Source organism: Ursus maritimus, unplaced genomic scaffold (assembly GCF_017311325.1).
Source record: "Ursus maritimus isolate PB19 unplaced genomic scaffold, ASM1731132v1 scaffold_19, whole genome shotgun sequence".
NCBI lineage: Eukaryota > Metazoa > Chordata > Mammalia > Carnivora > Ursidae > Ursus > Ursus maritimus.
Window position 1 is genome coordinate 52,830,379 of NW_024424341.1, and position 18,614 is coordinate 52,848,992.

Here is an 18,614-nt window from a genome sequence, read left to right on the forward strand (position 1 = left end):
CTGGCGATGGCACCTCTCTCTGTACCCCACCTAGTGCATTCTTAACGGAAATGAGTGCCTGACAAAGCCGGGTCAGGAAGGGGGAGTCTGGATCCCACAGCGCATGTTAGCTGGAACAGCAAAGTCTGAAAGGCAAAAACCAGGGTTGAAATTAAGGGGCCCCAGCGGACCCCCTCATGCTCCACTGGGGACCCAGAAATCCGAGGAGCCCTTCTTCTTTGGGAAACTTTAATTCTGGCCCTGAGACCCCTCCTCCCTCAGACCCAGGAGTCCCCGCCCCCAACTGCTCACCTATCTGCTGAGGCTTGGGCAAGTTCAGGTTGTCCATGACCTTGACAAACTCCTCACAGCTGAGGGTAAGCCGTGGGTTCAAAGTCCGCTCCTCCTCCACGGTGGACACTGTGAGCCCTAGTGGCCAAGGGAGGAGAGGAACATCAACCCGGTAAGTGCCTGCGGCCTCCTAGGACTACATTTCCCAGGAGGCTTAGGGTGCATCTCCGGCCTGGGACTAACAGGCTCTTCCCAGAATGTTACCGAGACAGCGCGCTCTCTTCGACTGGCACTATGGGAAATGTAGTTTCCCACATTCCCTAAGCTCTAGAAGGAAGTCCCAGGAAAACGCATGCCCTCCGGAATCCTAGGAGTCTTGTTTCTACATCCACACTCAGCACACCTAAGCACTTGATCTTTTTGGCCAGAGAAATTTCTGGGAATTGTAGTCTCCATGCCCCACAAGGACTACAGAAGCTTGGCACTCCCTCTCAAATGGACAGTAATATTAAGTCCCACACCTCCAGGAAGACCTCACCGTGGTAATCATGTGCAGGGTAGATCAGACAGTCTCCTGGAAGCGTGAAGATCTTTTCGTGGACTGAGTGGTACAAGGTTTTAGCACAGCCTGGGGAAGGAAAGCTCAGAGGTGATTAAATCAACAGGAGAGAAGCCTTCTAGCCCCTTCCCTCAAGAAAGGGTGGGAGGATAAAACCACAGTAGCTAAACCCTCTCCCTCATTTCCTGCCAGTACCCTTTTGCCTAGGCACAGAAAGAGAGGGAAGGGCATTGTAGGCAGATGGAACAACATATGCAAAGAATTGAGGACTGGTGAGAAATTCACCATGGTGGTAAATAAGGTTGGGATGAGATCCTGAAGCACCAGGGAGTTGTGCCCTCAGCCTGGGGATGCCAAGAAAGGGTTCTGGGCAGGGAGGCTGGACTAGAAGGTAAGAAACTGAAGACATGAGGCCAAAGATGAAACCAGGATCATGGTTCCAACAACAAGCTCTGAGTCCTAAATTGGGGCAGGGGAAACCTCTCTGGACCCTCCTTCTACCTTTCATTTCAGCCCAAATCCTTCAATTGCATAACTGTGTCAGGAGTGGATAAATGGGAGGATTAGGAGCATTGGAGAGAAAAAGATAGAGACTAAGATGGAGAGATAAGGAGAGAGGAAGAGGAAACAAGAGGCGGCCTGGGAATCTGGTCACACACTGCCAGCTCAGGGCTGTTCTGTCTTTCCTCTCATTCAGCCTTGCCCTCTGCCTGCAAGACAGATAAATCCTCCCAATCTAGTATCAACCCCACATTCACACACACGCTCAAAGGAGAGCTAAACCCCAAGATCCTAAAACTGAACTCCCTTCCCACAGTGAAACTCCTGAATCTAACTGCCCCGTCGCAGCTGAACTCCTGAATCAAACTCCACACCCCTCCCCCCGCCACATCTCCAGCACCTAAACTCCTTATATGTCCACAGTGGGGACGCCTGGGGGGGCTCAGTCAGTTAAGCATCCGACTCTTGATTTTGTCGCAGGTCACAATGTCAGGTCATCGATTGAGCCCCCGCCCCCTAACTCAGGCTCCCTGCTCAGGGCAGTCTGCTTGTCCCTCTCCCTTTGCTCCTGTCCCCACTTGCACGCACGCACACTTTCTCTCCTTCTCTCAAATAATTAAATAAAATATTTTTTAAAAAAAGTGTCCACAGGGCGCCTGGCTGGCTCAGTTAGTAGACCATGCGCCTCTTGATCTCAGGGTTGTAAGTTCGAGCCCCACAATGGGTGCAGAGATTACTTAAAAAAAAAAAATATATATATATATATATATAATCTTTTTAAAAAATAATAAAAAGTGCCCGCTTCAGCAGCACATATACTAAAATTAGAACCATACAGAGAACATTAGCATGGCCCCTGCACAAGGATGACCAGCAAATTCGTGAAGCATTCCACATTAAAAATAAATAAATCAAAAATTTTTTAAACTTTTAAAAAATATATATGTCTGCAAACTCACTGACACTTTTCTGTTCAAAATGTGACAAATCTCCTCACCTTGACTTAGTGGTCTGGACTAAGTGACTTGCAACTAATAAATGGGATATTGCAGAAATGACAGTTTAACTTCTAAGACGAGGTCATTCAAAAAAAAAAAAAATTAGGGGCACTTGGGTGGCTTAGTCGGTTAAGCATCTGGCTTCAGCTCAGATCATGAACCCCAGGGTCCTGGGATCAAGTTCCTGCTGATCAGGGAGCCTGTTTCTGTCTTTCCCTCTGCCTGCCACTCCCCCTGCTCGTCCTTTCTCTCTCTCAAATAAATAAAAATCTTTAATAAAAAAAAAATTAGGTCTTCTGTCTGCTTGTCTGTGCCTTTCTCATCATTCCCTTTGGGAGAACCCAGCTGCTGTGTTATGAAGACAAAGTAGGCCCATACAGAGGTCCACGTGGTGAGGAACTGAGGCCTCCTGCCAACAATCAGAGCCAGCTTGCCAGCCATGTGAGTGAGGCACCTTGGCAGCAGACCCTCCAGCCCCGGTCAAGCCTTCAGATGACTGCAGCCCAGGATCTAGCTTGACTGCACCCCCATGACAGAAGCTGAGCCAGAACCACCTGCCGAAGCTGCTCCCACAGTCCTGACTCTCAGAAACTATGTAAGATAATGTCAATCATTGCTTTAAGTCATTAAGTTCTGGGGTAATTTGTTTCACAGCAATGGATAATGAATACACCCTTGCATGAAATTGCCCCCTAACAAGGTAAACTGCTGAAACTGCCCCCCAATAGCTAACTCATGAATCTAACCCTCCCTCACTCTAGCAGCTAAACTTCTTCAATCCAATCCTGACCCCCTAAAGGTCTACACCTGTTCATTCATTCTGGCAACAGGTACTTAAAACCCTGGTGCACACATAACCGTACTAAGATCTCAGGTTAGGGAAAGGGGCCTGTGACCTTGCTGGAAGTCCGTCCGGCCACACCCTCGGATGAGCAGGGCATCTCCAGTGAAGGCCATGCTGTGGTCATTCAGAACAAAGGTGACACAGCCTGGGGTGTGGCCAGGGCTCGCCCGGGTCTCCAAGGCCTGGTGGGGAAGGAGAATACAGACAGTTACCAATAAGCCAAGGGCTCTGGCCTCATGATGAAACTGGCCCTGGAAGCCCCCATCCCACCCCAGGATCACATCTAGCTAGCAAGGGTTTTTTTTGTTGTTGTTAAAAAATTAAGTTTGGGGTGTCAGGGTGGCTCAGTTGGTTAAGCATCTGCCTTCAGCTTAGGTCGTGATCCCAGGGTCCCGGGATCCCAGGGAGCCTGCTTCTCCCTCTACCATCTCCCCCTGCTTCTGCTCTCTGTCAAATAAATAAATAAAATTTAAATTAAAAAATTGAGTTAGATTCCTAGATTCAAACCTCATACCAGGGTAAACTCCCAATGAACTGAACACTTAAAGCAAGAAAATAAAACCATAAAACTGTGACAACAACAAAAATACAAATGAATATATGTGATCTCTGGTTAGGGAAGAACATTCAAATGTGATCCCAAAAGTCATAAATCATTACAAAAAAGATCGATGGTTTGATTCTAAATAAGTCTGAAGTTTCTGAACAGAACAACACCATAAACGAAACTGAAAGGGAACCAACAAGCTGGCAAAATATATTTATGACATATGTGCACCACACGGTGGTCAGTATACTCCATATACAAACAGATCTGCGAATCAATAAGAAAAACATAAGCACGTTAATATAAATATGGGATACCAAATAGTCATTTAAAAGTATGCTACTGGGCCGCCTGGGTGGCACAGCAGTTAAGCGTCTGCCTTCGGCTCAGGGCGTGATCCCAGCGATCCGGGATCGAGCCCCGCATCAGGCTCTTCCGCTATGAGCCTGCTTCTTCCTCTCCCACTCCCCCTGCCTGTGTTGCCTCTCTCGCTGGCTGTCTCTATCTCTGTCGAATAAATAAATAAAATCTTTAAAAAAGTAAAAAATAAAAAAATAAAAGTATGCTACTGAAATGAAACTTTATGAAGCTGTAGACAAATATTTAATGACATGAAAAGATGTTTAATATCTGGTAAGTGCTAAAAGCAGATTACAAAGCAACTTGTGTAGTGTCACCTTTTCAAAAAGTTTCTTCATTCACTAAAATATATTTTTTTCTTCAGGCTTCTTCCCACATTACCCTTTTTTTTAAACAGAAAGCATGTCATCTTATAATTAAAAATAAAACACAAGATTCAGGATAAACTGAAGATCTAAACATTCAAAAACCAGAAGAATTCTAAAAGGAAATCTATAAGGATATATACAATCTTATATAAGGAGGTGTGTGTGTGTGTGTGTGTGTGTGTGTGTATACACATACATATAAAATCTTGAGGTAGGAAAGGTTTTTCCAAACATGATATTAAATTCAGAGGACGTAAGGAAAAACAGTGACAGGGATGACCACCTAGTTTAACTTCATTACAGAAAAGAACAAAATAAGAGTCAAAAGACAAAAAACGGAGAGACAGTATTAGCAGCGTGTATAAGAAAGTACTATAAAGTATGAATAGCCATCACATATAAACATCTCCTAAGCATCAATAAGAACCCCCCCCCCCAAAACAGGCAATTCATGGAAGAGGAAACAAATACTCAAAAAAACATCTGAAACGATGTTTGATCTCTCTTTTAGGGAGAGAGATTTAAATTTAAAAACCCTATTTTTCACCTACCAGACTGCCAACTGTCAGAGTTGCTCAGGGTGTTTGAGGCAAGCCCTTACCTTTTCTGGGATGTGGGTACAACTCAGTGTAGCCTTTTTAGAGGGCAAGTTTGCATTATCTACCAACATCTCAAATGTGGACTCTTTCTGACCCTTCAAAGCTACTGCTACGACTCTGCCGAAGGGGGGGGGGGGTAAACAGAAGGGGGAATGAACCATGAGAGACTGTGGACTCTGAGAAACAAACTGAGGGCTTCAGAGGGGAGAGGGTGGGGGATCGGGATAGACCGGTGATGGGTAGTAAGGAGGGCACGTATTGCATGGAGCACTGGGTGTTATACACAGCTAATGAATCATGGAACTTTACATCAAAAACTTGGGATGTACTGTATGGCGACTAACATAACATAATAAAAAATTTTTATAAAAAAAAAAAAAAAACCAACTTCTGACACATGGGCAAAAATGCCCATCCAGGAAATCCTCATTATGAAATCCCCACACCCAGTTCAGGGAAGCAATTGTCAGCAAGAAAAAAAAAAAAAATTGTTACCTTCGTGATCTAACAAGCACTTGTAGGATTAGTCCCCACTCACACAGCGCTCCTCCCACCAATTAGCGTCCTGGTCCAGGTCAGTCATCCGCTGATAACAGAAGGCCAGCATGTGCAGATCCTGTGTCCACACCTAGCATCCATTCTGCCCTTCCCCACTCACGGGTCTCTGGTTTGGTTCAGGACATCAGTGTGCCCAGCCAAGCACTTCCTTACCCTCCACGGTAGCTTGAGTAGCTACTGACGATTCTCTGGCCACTGAGATCTCAGTAGGTCTCCTGAAAATGTCTGGGAAAGATGTTTCCCTTCCCGATAAGAGTTTGGCACCTCCCCTTCCCACTTTATCTGCTTCTGGACAAAGGTGTGATGGCCGCAGCTGCAGCAACCACCTTGCAACCATGAAAAAGAATCCCCCACATGGGGCGCCTGGGTGGCTCAGTCGGTTAAGCATCTGCCTTCTGCTCAGGTCACGATCTCAGTGTCCTGCCATCAAGCCCCACATCCCGGCTCCCTGCTCTGCGGGGTGTCTGCTTCTCCCTCTCCCTCTGCCCCTCTCTCTGCTGCTTCTCTCCCTCTCTCTCTCAAATAAATCAATAAAATATTTTTTAAAAAAGAATCCCCCAAGTGACAGTGCTACTAAATCAAAGAGAATGCCTTCTTCCAGACTCCCTGCTACGGCAGAAAACTGAACGCCCAAATTTTTAAGCCACTGTATGGTTTTTTAGTTACTTCCAGCCTTCCAAACTCATATATATCAGGACATACGTGCAATGCAAACCAAATGCAAAGCAAATCACAACCCTCCCCCCTAAAATTAACATAACCTTTTGGTGGTTGAGGGATGATCTTTCACTCTTTATTTTGTCTGTTTCCATACTCTCCGAATTTTTTTTTTTTAAACAAAAAGCATGGGTGTCTTTTGAACTAAATATTGTAGATGCATACTCAGGAGTAATGTTCAAAAGGGTTCATCATAGTTGTAGCAATGGGTATTGACCTGTCAGAAGGACATCGGCTACAAACAGCCAGTACAGTTAGACAGTATATATATATGGAATACATGGTACGGTTAAAGTATATATATGATACATGTAATTGTGTATGTGTATAAATTGGACAAAATTTTAATATCAATTGAACAAAATCCTGCTTGCCACATGGGCCAAGATTCCCTAGGCTCTTGATGACTGAGTCTGTGTGGCAAGTGGCTTTGCTGAAGATCAGCAGCCCTGTTTATCCGACCTTTCCCCTCTCTGGAATACCTAGAATCCACCCCCGCTATGTACCTCCCCCAGTCCTGCCCATCTTGGGCCTCAGCCTCTCCTGCTTGGACCAACCACCAGCCTCCTCCTTGGTCTACCAGCCTCCACCCATCTCCCACATGACCCTGAGGAGGGTTTCTACTGCCCAGATTCAAACCTGCTCCTCTCTGGTCAAGACCCTTCCTTGGCTCCCAGAATCCCCAGGGCAGAGTTCTGGCTTCTCAGCCTGACTTTTGAAATGCCCCTGTTTCGGTGCCTACCCATCTTTCCAGCTCAATGTCCAATAACACACCGAGCCACTCTGAAACGCAGGGTCACTTCCAGAAAGCACCAGGTTTTTCCACACCTCTTTGCCCATGCAATTCTCTCGGCTAGGTACACCCTTCCCTCTCCCATCAGTCAGGTCTACTCATTCCCAAGAGCCCTGACATTGACTGACCCCTTCTCCTGTGCCATGCTCTCTTCTAAGTGCTCAAAATGACTGAACTCATCCAGTCCACATTCATCCTTATGAGGCAGGTACCACTCCTGTTCCCATTCTACAGATGAGAAAACTGAGGCACAGAATACGAATAAGCAAACTATAACTATGTGTGGAAATATGGATGGATGTCACAGATAAAACAGAAGCAAAAAAAAAAAAAAGGACGCTAGACACTGAAGAGCAGAGAGGTGTGGAATGGAATAGAATGGAGTGGTGTGGAGAGGAATGGAGGAAGTGGGAAAGCTCAGGGTGCCTGGTACACAATAAGGGGAAGCAGTATTTCATGTGTGGAGGTTTCGGTTATGAATCCAGATGTGAAATATCTATCTCCTGGAGAGGGCGCGTGGACTGGGAGTTAAGAACAGCCTCTGGAGCCAGGAGACATGGGTTCTAAATTTGGCTCTGCTGTTTATCACTGGCTGTGCAGCCTTGGACAAGTCACTTCACCTCTCTGTCTCTGAGTTTCTCTGCTCATGTGTAAAATGGAGATAATAATTGTCCCCAACTCATAGGGCTATTATAAATATTAAGCTCCTGGGACACCTGGGTGGCTCAGTCAGTGAAGCGTCTGCCTTAGGCTCAGGTCATGATCCCAGGGTCCCGGGATCGAGCCCCTCAACGGGCTCCCTTCTCCCTCTCCCTCTGCCCCTCTCCTCTGCTTGTGCTCTCTCTCTCTCATAAATAAAATCTTTAACAAAAACATATGAAGTTACACTGAGTATGTAAAGCACTTAGAAAAATGCCCAGCACACAATAATTACTATGTAATCAAAGTAACATAATAATAATAATGTCTTAAAATTTGGGGTTTTTTAAAAGATTTTATTTATTTATTTGACAGAGAGAGAGAGCACAAGCAGGGGGAGCTGTAGAAGGAGAAGCAGGCTCCCCGCTGAGCAGGGAGCCCGGACACAGGGCTCAATCCCAGGACCTGAGATCATGACCCCGAGATCATGACCCCAGGCGAAGGCAGACGCTTAACCGACTGAGTCACCCAGGCGCCCCATTAATGTTCTAAAATTTGTAAAACCACTGATCTAGTGGAACCACAAGACCTCCTGGGTTCAAATCCTGACTTGGTGGGGCACCTGAGTGGCTCAGTCGGTTAAGTGTCTGACTCTTGGTTTTGGCTCAGGTCATGATCTCATGGGTCGTGGGATCAAGCCCTATGTTGGGCACCATGCAGAGTCCGCTCAGGACTTTCTCTCCCTCTCCCTCTCCCTCTGTCCTTCCCCACCCCCAGTCTCTCTCTCTCTCAAATAAATAATTAATTTTTTTTAAAAAAACTCCCAACTTGGCCACTTTCTCAGTGTAACTTTTGGGCAAGTCACTTTTCCTCTCTGTACATCTTTCTTTGTAAAATGAGAAAAATATTTCTGATCTGTGTGGTTATGAAGGTTTAATGAGATCTGTGTGTCAGAAAAGACACAGTGGAGGCCCAAGGGCCAGACTCAGCCAGAGAAATGTTTTGTTTGGCCCACTCAGGAGTTATGAGAAGTCTGCGTTTGTAGTCTGCCCTTAAAAAGTGGAAGATTTCTCAAAAAGATATATTGGAACCTTCTATTTAAAAAAAAAAAAAAAGGCTTGGCAGTAGACAGATTACATTCCTTTTTTTTTATATATATAAAGCTTATTTATTTAAGTAATCTCTACACCCACCATGGGGCTCAAACCAGGACCCCAAGGTCAAGAGTCCCATGCTGCTCCAATTGAGCCACCCAGGCACCCCAACAGACTACATTCCTAAACATGAATAATCAATTTGAATTGTGCAGTGGGTGTCCTCCGTACACAAACATGCACCCTAACATTCGCCACAGGCCCCACCACTCCCTGCTGCCTGCAGCAATTTTTTTTAAAAAAGATTTTATTTATTTATTCGACAGAGATAGAGGCAGCCAGCGAGAGAGGGAACACAAGCAGGGGGAGTGGGAGAGGAAGAAGCAGGCTCATAGCGGAGGAGCCTGATGTGGGGCTCGATCCCATAACGCCGGGATCACGCCCTGAGCCGAAGGCAGACGCTTAACCACTGTGCCACCCAGGCGTCCCTGCCTGCAGCAATTTTTGATTATGAAAATCCTTCTAGACAAACACTGATAAAAAAAAAAACAACAACAACACAGAGCTCAGCACAATGCCTGGCAAGAAGCAAACCCTCAAAGCATTAACTATTGTTAGATTATCATTATTATTAACCAATTCAAAATACAGACAGTCTACTTCAGTTGATAACAAAGGGAAGAGTAAGTTGAATGACACCACGAGGAAACAACCAGACACTCCCAGAAGTGGGAGGTTCTCTAAGACAATAGACTAGAAACTTCAAAAGTCAATGTCATGGTACAGAAAGAGGATGAAACTGTTCTAGGTTCAGAGACTAAATAGACCTAAGAGTCAAATGGCACACATGAAACTTGATTGGGTCCTGGTTCCTAAAAACCGCCATAAAAAAATGATTCCTGGGCACCTGGGACAATTGGAACTTGGTCTGGATTTAAGAATTATTTCAGAATTATCGTACATATTTTCTGTGATGAAGATTTTGTAGAAGACTTATTCCTCCAAGTACAGTTGAGGGAAAACCCTGAGGGTCTGCGAGACGAAAACTATTTTCATGATGGTAGGAAGAGCTCCTCTGCCCTTCTTATCAGTGGCGTTTTCCAGAAAGATCCATGACTGGTGATGATGTCATTGCTCTGCCAGCAGATGGAGTACTTGGTTGGATATTCTTGTGTTTTAAAAAGAAAGTCTGGGTTTTTGTTTGTTTTTTAAAGATTTTATTTATTTATTTGACAGAGAGAGAGACAGCCAGCGAGAGAGGGAATACAAGCAGGGGGAGCGGGAGAGGAAGAAGCAGTCTTCCCGCGGAGGAGCCTGACGTGGGGCTCGATCCCAGAGCACCAGGATCACGCCCTGAGCCGAAGGCAGACACTTAATGACTGAGCCACCCAGGCGCCCCAAGAAAGTCTGGGTTTTAACTTCTAATGCAGTAAAATTTTTTGGCATCTCCGAACAGATAGGTTTTATTTCTTTATTTTCATTGAGCTGTAATAGACATACAACTAATAAGTAAATATTGATAGCTGGAACCCACATAAATGAAAGCTTTGAGGGCCCTCCTGTAACTTTTTTTTTTTAAGATTTTTTTAATTTATTTATTTGACAGAGATAGAGACAGCCAGTGAGAGAGGGAACACAGTCAGGGAGAGTGGGAGAGGAAGAAGCAGGCTCATAGCGGAGGAGCCTGATGTGGGGCTCGATCCCATAACGCCGGGATCACACCCTGAGCCGAAGGCAGACGCTTAACCGCTGTGCCACCCAGGCGCCCCTCTCCTGTAACTTTTCAGAGGGCAAGGAGTTCTGAGACCAAAAGGTTTGAGTCTGAGAACCCCTGATACAGGAGAACATCCTTACTCTCAGGAGAAGTCATTAGGGTTGACAGTTCTGCAATTTAGCTTTTGAATGGTAAGAGAGGATAATGATATATACACACAGAGAAATAAAGCAAATGTAGCAGAAATGTCAGCAACTGGGGGCGCTTAGTCAGTGAAGCATCTGCCTTCAGCTCCGGTCATGATCCCAGGGTCCTGGGTTAGAGCCGCCACATTTCACGCAGCTCCCTGCTCAGCGGGGAGCCTGCGCCTCCCTCTGCCCCTCCCCCCTATTGCCCGCATGCACACACTCTCACTCTCTCTTTCTCTCTCTCTCAAATAAATAAATAAATAAAATATTTTTAAAAAATATCAGCGGGGCGCCTGGGTGGCTTAGTCGGTTAAACATCTGCCTTTGGCTCAGGTCATGATCCCAGAGTCCTGGGATCGAGTCCGGCACCCGGCATCCATCTCCTTGCTCAGTGGGGAGCCTGCCTCTCCCTCTGCCTGCCACTCCCCCTGCTTGTGCTCTCTCTCTCTGACAAATAAATAAAATCTTTAATTAATCAACTGATTAATTAATTTAAAAAGGTCAGCAACTGGTGAACTTTAGGTGAAGGGTATGAGGGTGTTCACTGTACTATTATTTCAATTTACTATAGATATTAGAATATCAATAAAAGGTTATGGGGGAGCGCCTAATATCCGGACCTCACGCAGCCACTGGTCCTGAAACTGGCTGAATCATCTCAGCGGCAGAATAGTCGGCAGGGATTCTGCGGAGCCTGGCTAACCTCACATTCTTCCAACAAATTCCTTCCTCCCTTCCAAGGTGCTTCAAATACGTGACACAGCTCAGCAGCTGTCCCTTCACCTGTTTCCAGGGGCCCCAGCACCTTCTCCCACTACTTCCCACCAGCTACAGGCAACTTGAAAGGGATCCCCGCCAGCTCACGCGCCTTTTGGGTCCCTGGGCCCACGCTGCCCCCTGGTGGCAAGCAGACTCTGGCCTTCTATTCCATTTGGTCCCAAGTTCGTTCCTTCACTCCATTATTCAAAAGCACCTAATCTTGGTATAACCAGCCACTGTTTCTATGCACTCTAAATTCAAAACCCGAAGTGTCTTTTTCCATTGTGGCTAAATACTCTGAACCCCCATCAGCTAAACTTTCCTTTCTTTTGTGAAAGAAAACGACATAGTTGTTCTAAGGTTTAGGGGACAGTGTACTAATGTCTATAACTTGAAGATACAAAAAATAAGACAGGTGATGGGTGGGTATGTGTATGCTGTCAAATCTTTTCAACTTTTCTTCATGCTTGTAATTTTTTATAAAATGTTGCGAGGGGGGAAGATCTGTTCCATAATTCAAATAATTAGTTCCAGGGGTGCCTGGGTGACCCAGTCCGTTAAGCATCTGCCTTCGGCTCAGGTCATGGTCCCAGGGTCCTGGAATCGAACCCCACATGGGGCTCCTTGCTCAGTGGGGAGTCCGCTTCTCCCTCTGCCTGCCGCTCCCCCCGCTTGTGCTCTCTCTCTCTCTGACAAATTAAATTAATTAACTAATAATAATTAGTTCCAAATGGAAGGAAGCCCTGAAATTCTCACCTGGACCACATGAGAATCACCTATGAACTTTTATTTTATTTTATTTTTTTAAGATTTTATTTTTAAGCTACACCCAAGGTGGGGCTTGAACTTACAACCTCAAGATTGAAGAGTCCCATGCTCCACTGACTGAGCCAGCCAGGTGCCCCACCTGTGAGCTTTTAAAATAGACCAATTCCCTGTGTCTGCCTCAAACAATGAAATCAGAATCTCTAAAGTGGGATCTGGGGACTGAGTATCTGGCAGTGCTCTAAATTAACATATTTAACAAGCAAGACTAACTTTCTGAATCTGCCACCCCTCCTTGGAGCTGAAATGTTCAAATCTCATTGCTCATTAAAACAAAATTCATTCTACAATGAAACCGTCCAAATCCGGCCCACTGTGAGTGTAAAATACAACCAGCTCAAAAAAACTGGCAAGTCCTACTAAAGTTAAGCATAGGTCAGTCTTCTGACCCAGAAAGTCCGTTCCTTGGAATTGAGAGTAATGTCCACCAACAGACTTGCCTAAGAGCCTTCACAGCAGCCTTGTTCATAACATCCCAAACTGGAACCACCCATCAAAAGGAAAAATGGATAACTTTGTACAAATTCACACAAACAAATGCTCCACAGCTGCATGATTCATAAATAGCCCCAAACTGGCATCAACTATCAAGAGGAAAATAGACAAATTATCATAAATTCACGCAATAAAATGCTCTACATCAGGGGTTGCCGAAACCATGGCTGGTACACCAAATGTGGCCTGTCGCCTGCTTTTGTAGGGCCCGAGGGCCACGAGTGCTTTTTATGCTTCTTCCCGGTTGGAAAAAAAAAAAAAGAAAATCAAAATGAGAATGGTATTTCATAACACATGAGAATTATTGAAATTAACATTCCAGAGGCCGGAATTCAAGTTCTGTTGGCGTACAGCCGTGCTTATTCGTTTATGCATTGTCTCTGACTGCTTTCACACCAACAAGGACCATATGGCCTGCAAAAGCGAAAATATTTACTGTCTGGTCCTTTCCAGAACAAGTTTGCCAATCCCTGCGATAGAGCAACAGAAGGAAAGAAATGCAACTATACCCAACATGATGTGGAACGGAAGAAGCCAGAACACAAAAGAGCCCACATGGTATGAGTCCCATTTATGAGGTCCAGAACACGTAGAACTAATCAATGATTAAATGAGTTGGAAGAGGGGCACCTGGTTGGCTCAGGCAGTAGAGCGTGTGACTCTTGATCTCAGGGTCGTGGGTTCAAGCCCCATGTTGGGCATGGAAGAGGAGAGGAGAGGAGAGGAGAGGAGAGGAGAGGAGAGGAAGTAAGTTGCTAAGATTGCCAATCTTAAAGTCCTTATCATAAGGAAAAAGAAAAATTAGGAAAAAAAAAAAAAAAGTAAGTCGGAAGCTGGTTTCTTGTTGGGGGTGTCAATGGCCAGAAAGAGGGACAAGGTGATGAGTGTACTCCGTATCTGGATCTCGGAGGTGGATACTCAAGTGTAAACACATGTAAAAATGTACCGACCTGCACACATTTGATATGCACGCTTTCTACTATATAACACGCATGTTACAAGTCAATTTTCTTAAAGTGGAAGGAAGAAAATGAGGGAGAAGAAACGTGACCACCTCTAAAGGTCTCTAAAGAACTCAGATGAAAACCACATGAAACACCGAATAATCATAAAGACAGATGCTAACAAGTGTTGGCAAAGATGTGGAGAAACTGGGGCTTTCTTTTCTTTTTAAGATTTATTTATTTGAGAGAGAGGGGTGGGGAGGGGCAGAGGGAGAGAGAGAGAATCCTGAAGCAGACTCCCCGCTGAACACAGAGCCTGATGCAGGGCTTGATCCCAGGACCCTGAGATCACAATCTGAGCCTAAATCAAGAGTCCGCTGCTTAACTGACTGAGTCACTCAGGTGCCCGGAAACTAGGACTTTCATACGCTGCCCGTGGGAACATAAAATGGTGCAGCCGCTTTGGATAATAGTTGGTCAGTTCCTCCAACTGTTTTTTTTTTTTCAAGATTTTATTTATTTATTTGAGAGAGAGAGAGAGCATGAGCAGGAGGAGGGGCAGAGGGAGAAGCAGACTCCCCGCTGAGCAGGGAGCCCCACGAAGGGCTCGATCCCAGGACCCCGGGATCATGACCGACTGAGTCACCCAGGCACCCCTTTCCAACTGTTTTTTAAGTAGGCCCCACACCCACCATGGAGCCCAACACGGCGCTTGAAATTACGACTCTGAGATCAAGACCAGAGCTGAAATCAAGAGTTGGACACTTAACCGACTGAGTCACCCAGGCGCCCCAGTTCCTCTAACTGTTGTTTTAAACATAGAGTTATTATTGATCCAGCAATCCCATCCTATATATATATCCAAGAGAAGTGAAAACAGCCACACAAAAACTTGTACGTGAATATTTATACCAGCATTATTCATAATAGCCAAAAAATGGAAGCAACGTAAATGTCTATGGGCTGATGGATGAATGAATGAATGAGGTGTATTCACACAGTGGGATATTACTCAGTCATAGGAAGGCATGAGGCACTGATACACGCTTCAACAAGGATGAACCTTGAACACTTATGGTCAGTGACAGAAGCCAGTCACAAAAGATCACTTAATACAGGATTCCATTTCTATGAAACACCCGGAATAGGCAAAACCGGTAGAGACAGGAAGTAGATTTGTGGTTGCCTAAGACTGTCGGAGGGAGAAGGGAGGGGGCTGGGGTGACAGCTAGGGAGCGTGGGGTTTCTTTTGGAAGTGACGAAGATATTCTCCGATTACCTGTGGTGATGGAGGGACTCAACTCCAAATATACTAAGCCACTGAATTGTACCCTTCAAATGGATGAACTGGATGGTTTGTGAATGACATCAATTAAGTCGCTTGAAAAAACCCAGACACTGAAGCCGTCTCTGCCCCAGCTAAACCCTTCAACATTCATTCATTCAAAACATCGCGCATCCAATCTCACATAGGGCTCATCTTGACACGAAACCCCAACCATTTTTCACTCTTCTAAGCCTGCTCAACTCAAGAAATGCTTGTTAGCACCACACGCTTACCAACAGTGTATACAAGGGTACAATGCACTTTACCTGCTTCCAGAAAACCACCATTGTAGCTCAGCCCTCTGATCCCACATGCAGCTCTCGTTTCCTCTAAATGCTCTGACTCATATAAACTGTCCCCATTCAGCAAAATCCTCTAACCTGGAGGTCAAGTCCCCCCTCTATCACTTGCCCATTCTGTCCCCAAAGTCAGCCAGACTATCTGTAGCTTTAGCAAGTCTGATCAGAGAAAAGCCTGGCCAGCTGTTTCTCCTCCCTCTGAGGGCAACTCCCCCCAGCGCCCTCTCCACCCCAATCTATTGCGCTGGGATTTCAACCCAGCGGAAGTCCCAGCTGGAAATCCGCTGACCTTGGCCTGTGACAAAGACAGGAGAGGAGGTAGGAACCTTCAGACCCTTCCTGTGTGAGGCAACCTGCCCCGCCAAGGGTGAGGCAAGCAGGCACACAAGTGTGAACACTTAAGGAAGCGCTGGCTCCAAGATGCCTAACCTGCCCTTGCAAGACCCTGGGAGTGAGCGCCTCCTTAAATGTTACGCCCTAGGTGCCTTGCTCGCCTCACCCAAGCCCTGGCCCTAGGCTACGGGATGCTTCTTCCTCTAACAGAGGCTCTAGAAGACTGAGCTGGGTCTCTCCCTCAGCCCTGGCCTCAGAATTGCAGTCTTCAATCAACTTTTATGGACATGCCAGCCCAAAGGAGCTGCCCCAAGGCTATAGAAAACTCCACAAATGCTGTTGACTTAAGGCGCTTGGCCAGAGACACACCTGCCCGGAGCCTCTTGCCCCAGTGCCCCACCTGGGTTTATGGTGCCCTCCTCCCAGAGACAAACTCAGGGATCAGGAGCTCAGACCAGAGTTCCATCCAACCCCGGGGGCTCAGAAGCCCAAGCCCTCTGCCCCCTCTTCCCTTGAGTCCAAGAAGTCCAGGCCACCACCCTCTCCGGACCCAGCATCCAACTCACGAAGCGCCCGAAGTGGATGGAGTCTCCATCCTCAATGTGCAAGTCAGCCTGGGCCCCACTAAGGCGGGAGATGACAGACTGGCAGCCGGGGAGTAGGGACCGGAGCACCCCTGAGCCGGTAATGTGGTCCGCGTGGCAGTGGGTATTCACTGGGAGAAAAAGGAGGGCCAGGTCCAGGAAGGCACAGAGAGGACGCAGGATTCCCAGCCCCCTCCTCCCTCAGATCTAGGGGTTCGGCCTCCACACTGACCAGCATACAGCAGCCGCAGCCCCAGTTCCTTGACCAGCTGGGCATCCCGAGGCGCTGTCTCCAGAACCGGGTCGATCAGAATGGCCTCACGGGACTCTCTGTCACCCAGGAGGTACGTGTAGGTGCAGCTCTTGGGCTCAAACATCTGCGAGGGGGGCGTGGGACAGGTGAGAGCGCAGAACCAGGCTCCCATTCAGTGGGGACCCAAGAGTCCAAGACTCAACTCGATTCTCTTCCTAAGATCCAGAAACAGAAAACCCAGCCCCTTCTTTCCCCTCGGTTCCATCCGAAACAATGAGTCCCAACTTCCAAATACCCCCCCCCAAATCAGGGTCTCCAGTAGCCTCTTCCGTAAAGGACTCAGGAGTCCTGCCCCAAGCCCAGGGGATCCTAGATCTCTCTGCTTTCAAGGACCCCGGAGTCCCGCCCCTGCCGCCGCCCAGCGCCCAGGAGTCCCGCTGCGGTCCCGGCCTCCTCGCACCTGCCGTAGGAGGATGGGGACTCCAGAGCCGCTGCGCTGGCTGAGCTGCCGCCCGGCGACCCTCAGTGCGGCCCCCGCCATCGCGCCGGCGGCCGGGTGGGGACTGGGCTGACTACGAGCGCCGGCGGAAGCCGGGTGCCCCCGGGCTGACCTGGGCGGGGCGGGGGCGGGGCGAGGGCGGGGCCCGCCTTAAAGGGGCCGCAGGCGCTGGGGGCTCAAGGCGGTCTGGAGGAGAGAACAGAGACCGACCGAGTAGACAGTGAGACCCAGAGAAACGGCGAACAGGGAGACACTGAAAAGGCTCAAAAGGCAAGGGAGAGACGCTGGGAGAAGCACAGACAGGGAGAGAAATAAAAAACCAACAAGAGGCCCCAGTACACTGATAGCGGGACTCCTAGTGATTTCTAATGGTTTTTATCAGGAGAAAGACCCAGAGAGCCGCTCAGAGACAAGGGAGATACCAAGAAGAGAGACCTGGAAAGACTTTCAGAGATTCATGGAGAGATACAGAGTTGAAATGAGATGTCCATCAAAGAAATGTGGTCAGAAAGATACACTTGGAAATTCTAGATGATTATGAAAGATGGGAAGAGATGCAAGGAGAAATGAGCAGAAAGAAGGAGAGAATCTCTCAGGGGAGAAACAGGCAGAAAGGGAAGTTCAAAGTCAAACAGAGAATATTGCTCATTTATTCCTCACTTGAGGGCTCCCGTGTGCCTGGCCCAAGCTGGGCGAAGCTGGGGACCCAAAGGTGAGTCCTGTCCAGTTTGGTGGGGGAGAATGGTACAGGCACTGGGGCTGAAATAAGGAAGATTCAGGGATTGCCAGGAGCTCCGGGGAAGGAGGAAACAGGAAAACAGGGATTCTCAGGCACTCTTTACTGTGAGGGTCCCCCAGATAAGACCTCCTCACGCCTGGGACCCATTCCTATGGTTTTGGCAGGATTGCTAGACCCCTGAAGGCATGCACACCTTCTGGGTCAGCTGTGAGATCTCCTAAGAGGTAGAAACCTGAGCATCACCCTTCCCAGCTGCGTGACCTTGGGCTCAAAACTTATCCTCTTCTGGGCTTCAGTTTACTCCTCTGTAAAATGAGGTTGAAATAGCTCCTCCCTCATTGGGAAGATCTAATAAGTGCAGACACGTAAAGAGTCCGGGAGAGCAGGTGGCACAGAACAAGGTCTCAGTAGGAGCTGGCTATCATTCTGTCCTCACCAGCCTTGACTCCCTCCTCTGCCATCTCCTCCCCATTCATCACTAGGCCTTGTTAAGTTAACCTCTCCCATTAGGCCACTTATCCGCCATCACGCCCTCAGCCCCAGTCAAGAGGCTGCAAAGCATACATGCAAACTGGATGGACTCCAGGGCCTGGCTGCAGGAGTTCAAATCCTGACCCTGCTACCTCCAGGCTGTGTGACTCCCCCTCTGTGCCTCATTTTTCTCTTCTGTATAGTGGATAATGGTAGTGCCTCCTCTTAAAAAGTTGCTGTCAGGATGAAATGAAAGAATGTACACAGGGGCGCCTGGGTGGCACAGCGGTTGAGCGTCTGCCTTCGGCTCAGGGCGTGATCCCGGCATTACGGGATC

At 47.3% G+C, this 18,614-nt stretch overlaps 1 protein-coding gene and 1 non-coding gene across 3 annotated transcripts; one reads left to right on the forward strand and one right to left on the reverse strand.

Annotated features, from left to right (window-relative positions):
- Nucleotides 1-17,174, reverse strand: ETHE1 (ETHE1 persulfide dioxygenase). Of its 2 annotated transcripts, XM_040634088.1 has the most exons (7): nucleotides 17,029-17,174; nucleotides 16,548-16,692; nucleotides 16,298-16,446; nucleotides 3,225-3,354; nucleotides 809-898; nucleotides 292-408; nucleotides 1-125 (listed from the first exon to the last, which is right to left on the reverse strand). In XM_040634088.1, exons 1-7 carry the CDS (start codon nucleotides 17,107-17,109, stop codon nucleotides 73-75), a joined length of 765 nt encoding a protein of 254 aa, XP_040490022.1. In that variant the 5' UTR covers nucleotides 17,110-17,174; the 3' UTR covers nucleotides 1-72. The 2 variants fall into 2 exon arrangements, with proteins under 2 accessions (XP_040490022.1, XP_040490023.1); XM_040634089.1 differs by lacking the exon at nucleotides 16,298-16,446 and having other exon boundaries at nucleotides 17,029-17,171.
- Nucleotides 2,125-2,231, forward strand: LOC121103565. The gene has a single exon (XR_005835817.1). It is a non-coding gene; the product is annotated as a U6 spliceosomal RNA (small nuclear RNA).
- Nucleotides 17,175-18,614: the final 1,440 nt, after the last annotated feature.

Excerpts from the sequence above, each read along its gene's own strand:
- ETHE1 (XM_040634088.1), bottom strand. The coding sequence starts at position 17,109 with ATGGCGGGGGCCGCACTGAGGGTCGCCGGGCGGCAGCTCAGCCAGCGC. Across the intron at positions 16,693-17,028 it reads TCCCCATCCTCCTACGGCAG|ATGTTTGAGCCCAAGAGCTG; the intron begins GTGCGAGGAGGC and ends CCCCCCTCGCAG. Across the intron at positions 16,447-16,547 it reads GCTGCGGCTGCTGTATGCTG|TGAATACCCACTGCCACGCG; the intron begins GTCAGTGTGGAG and ends TTTTTCTCCCAG.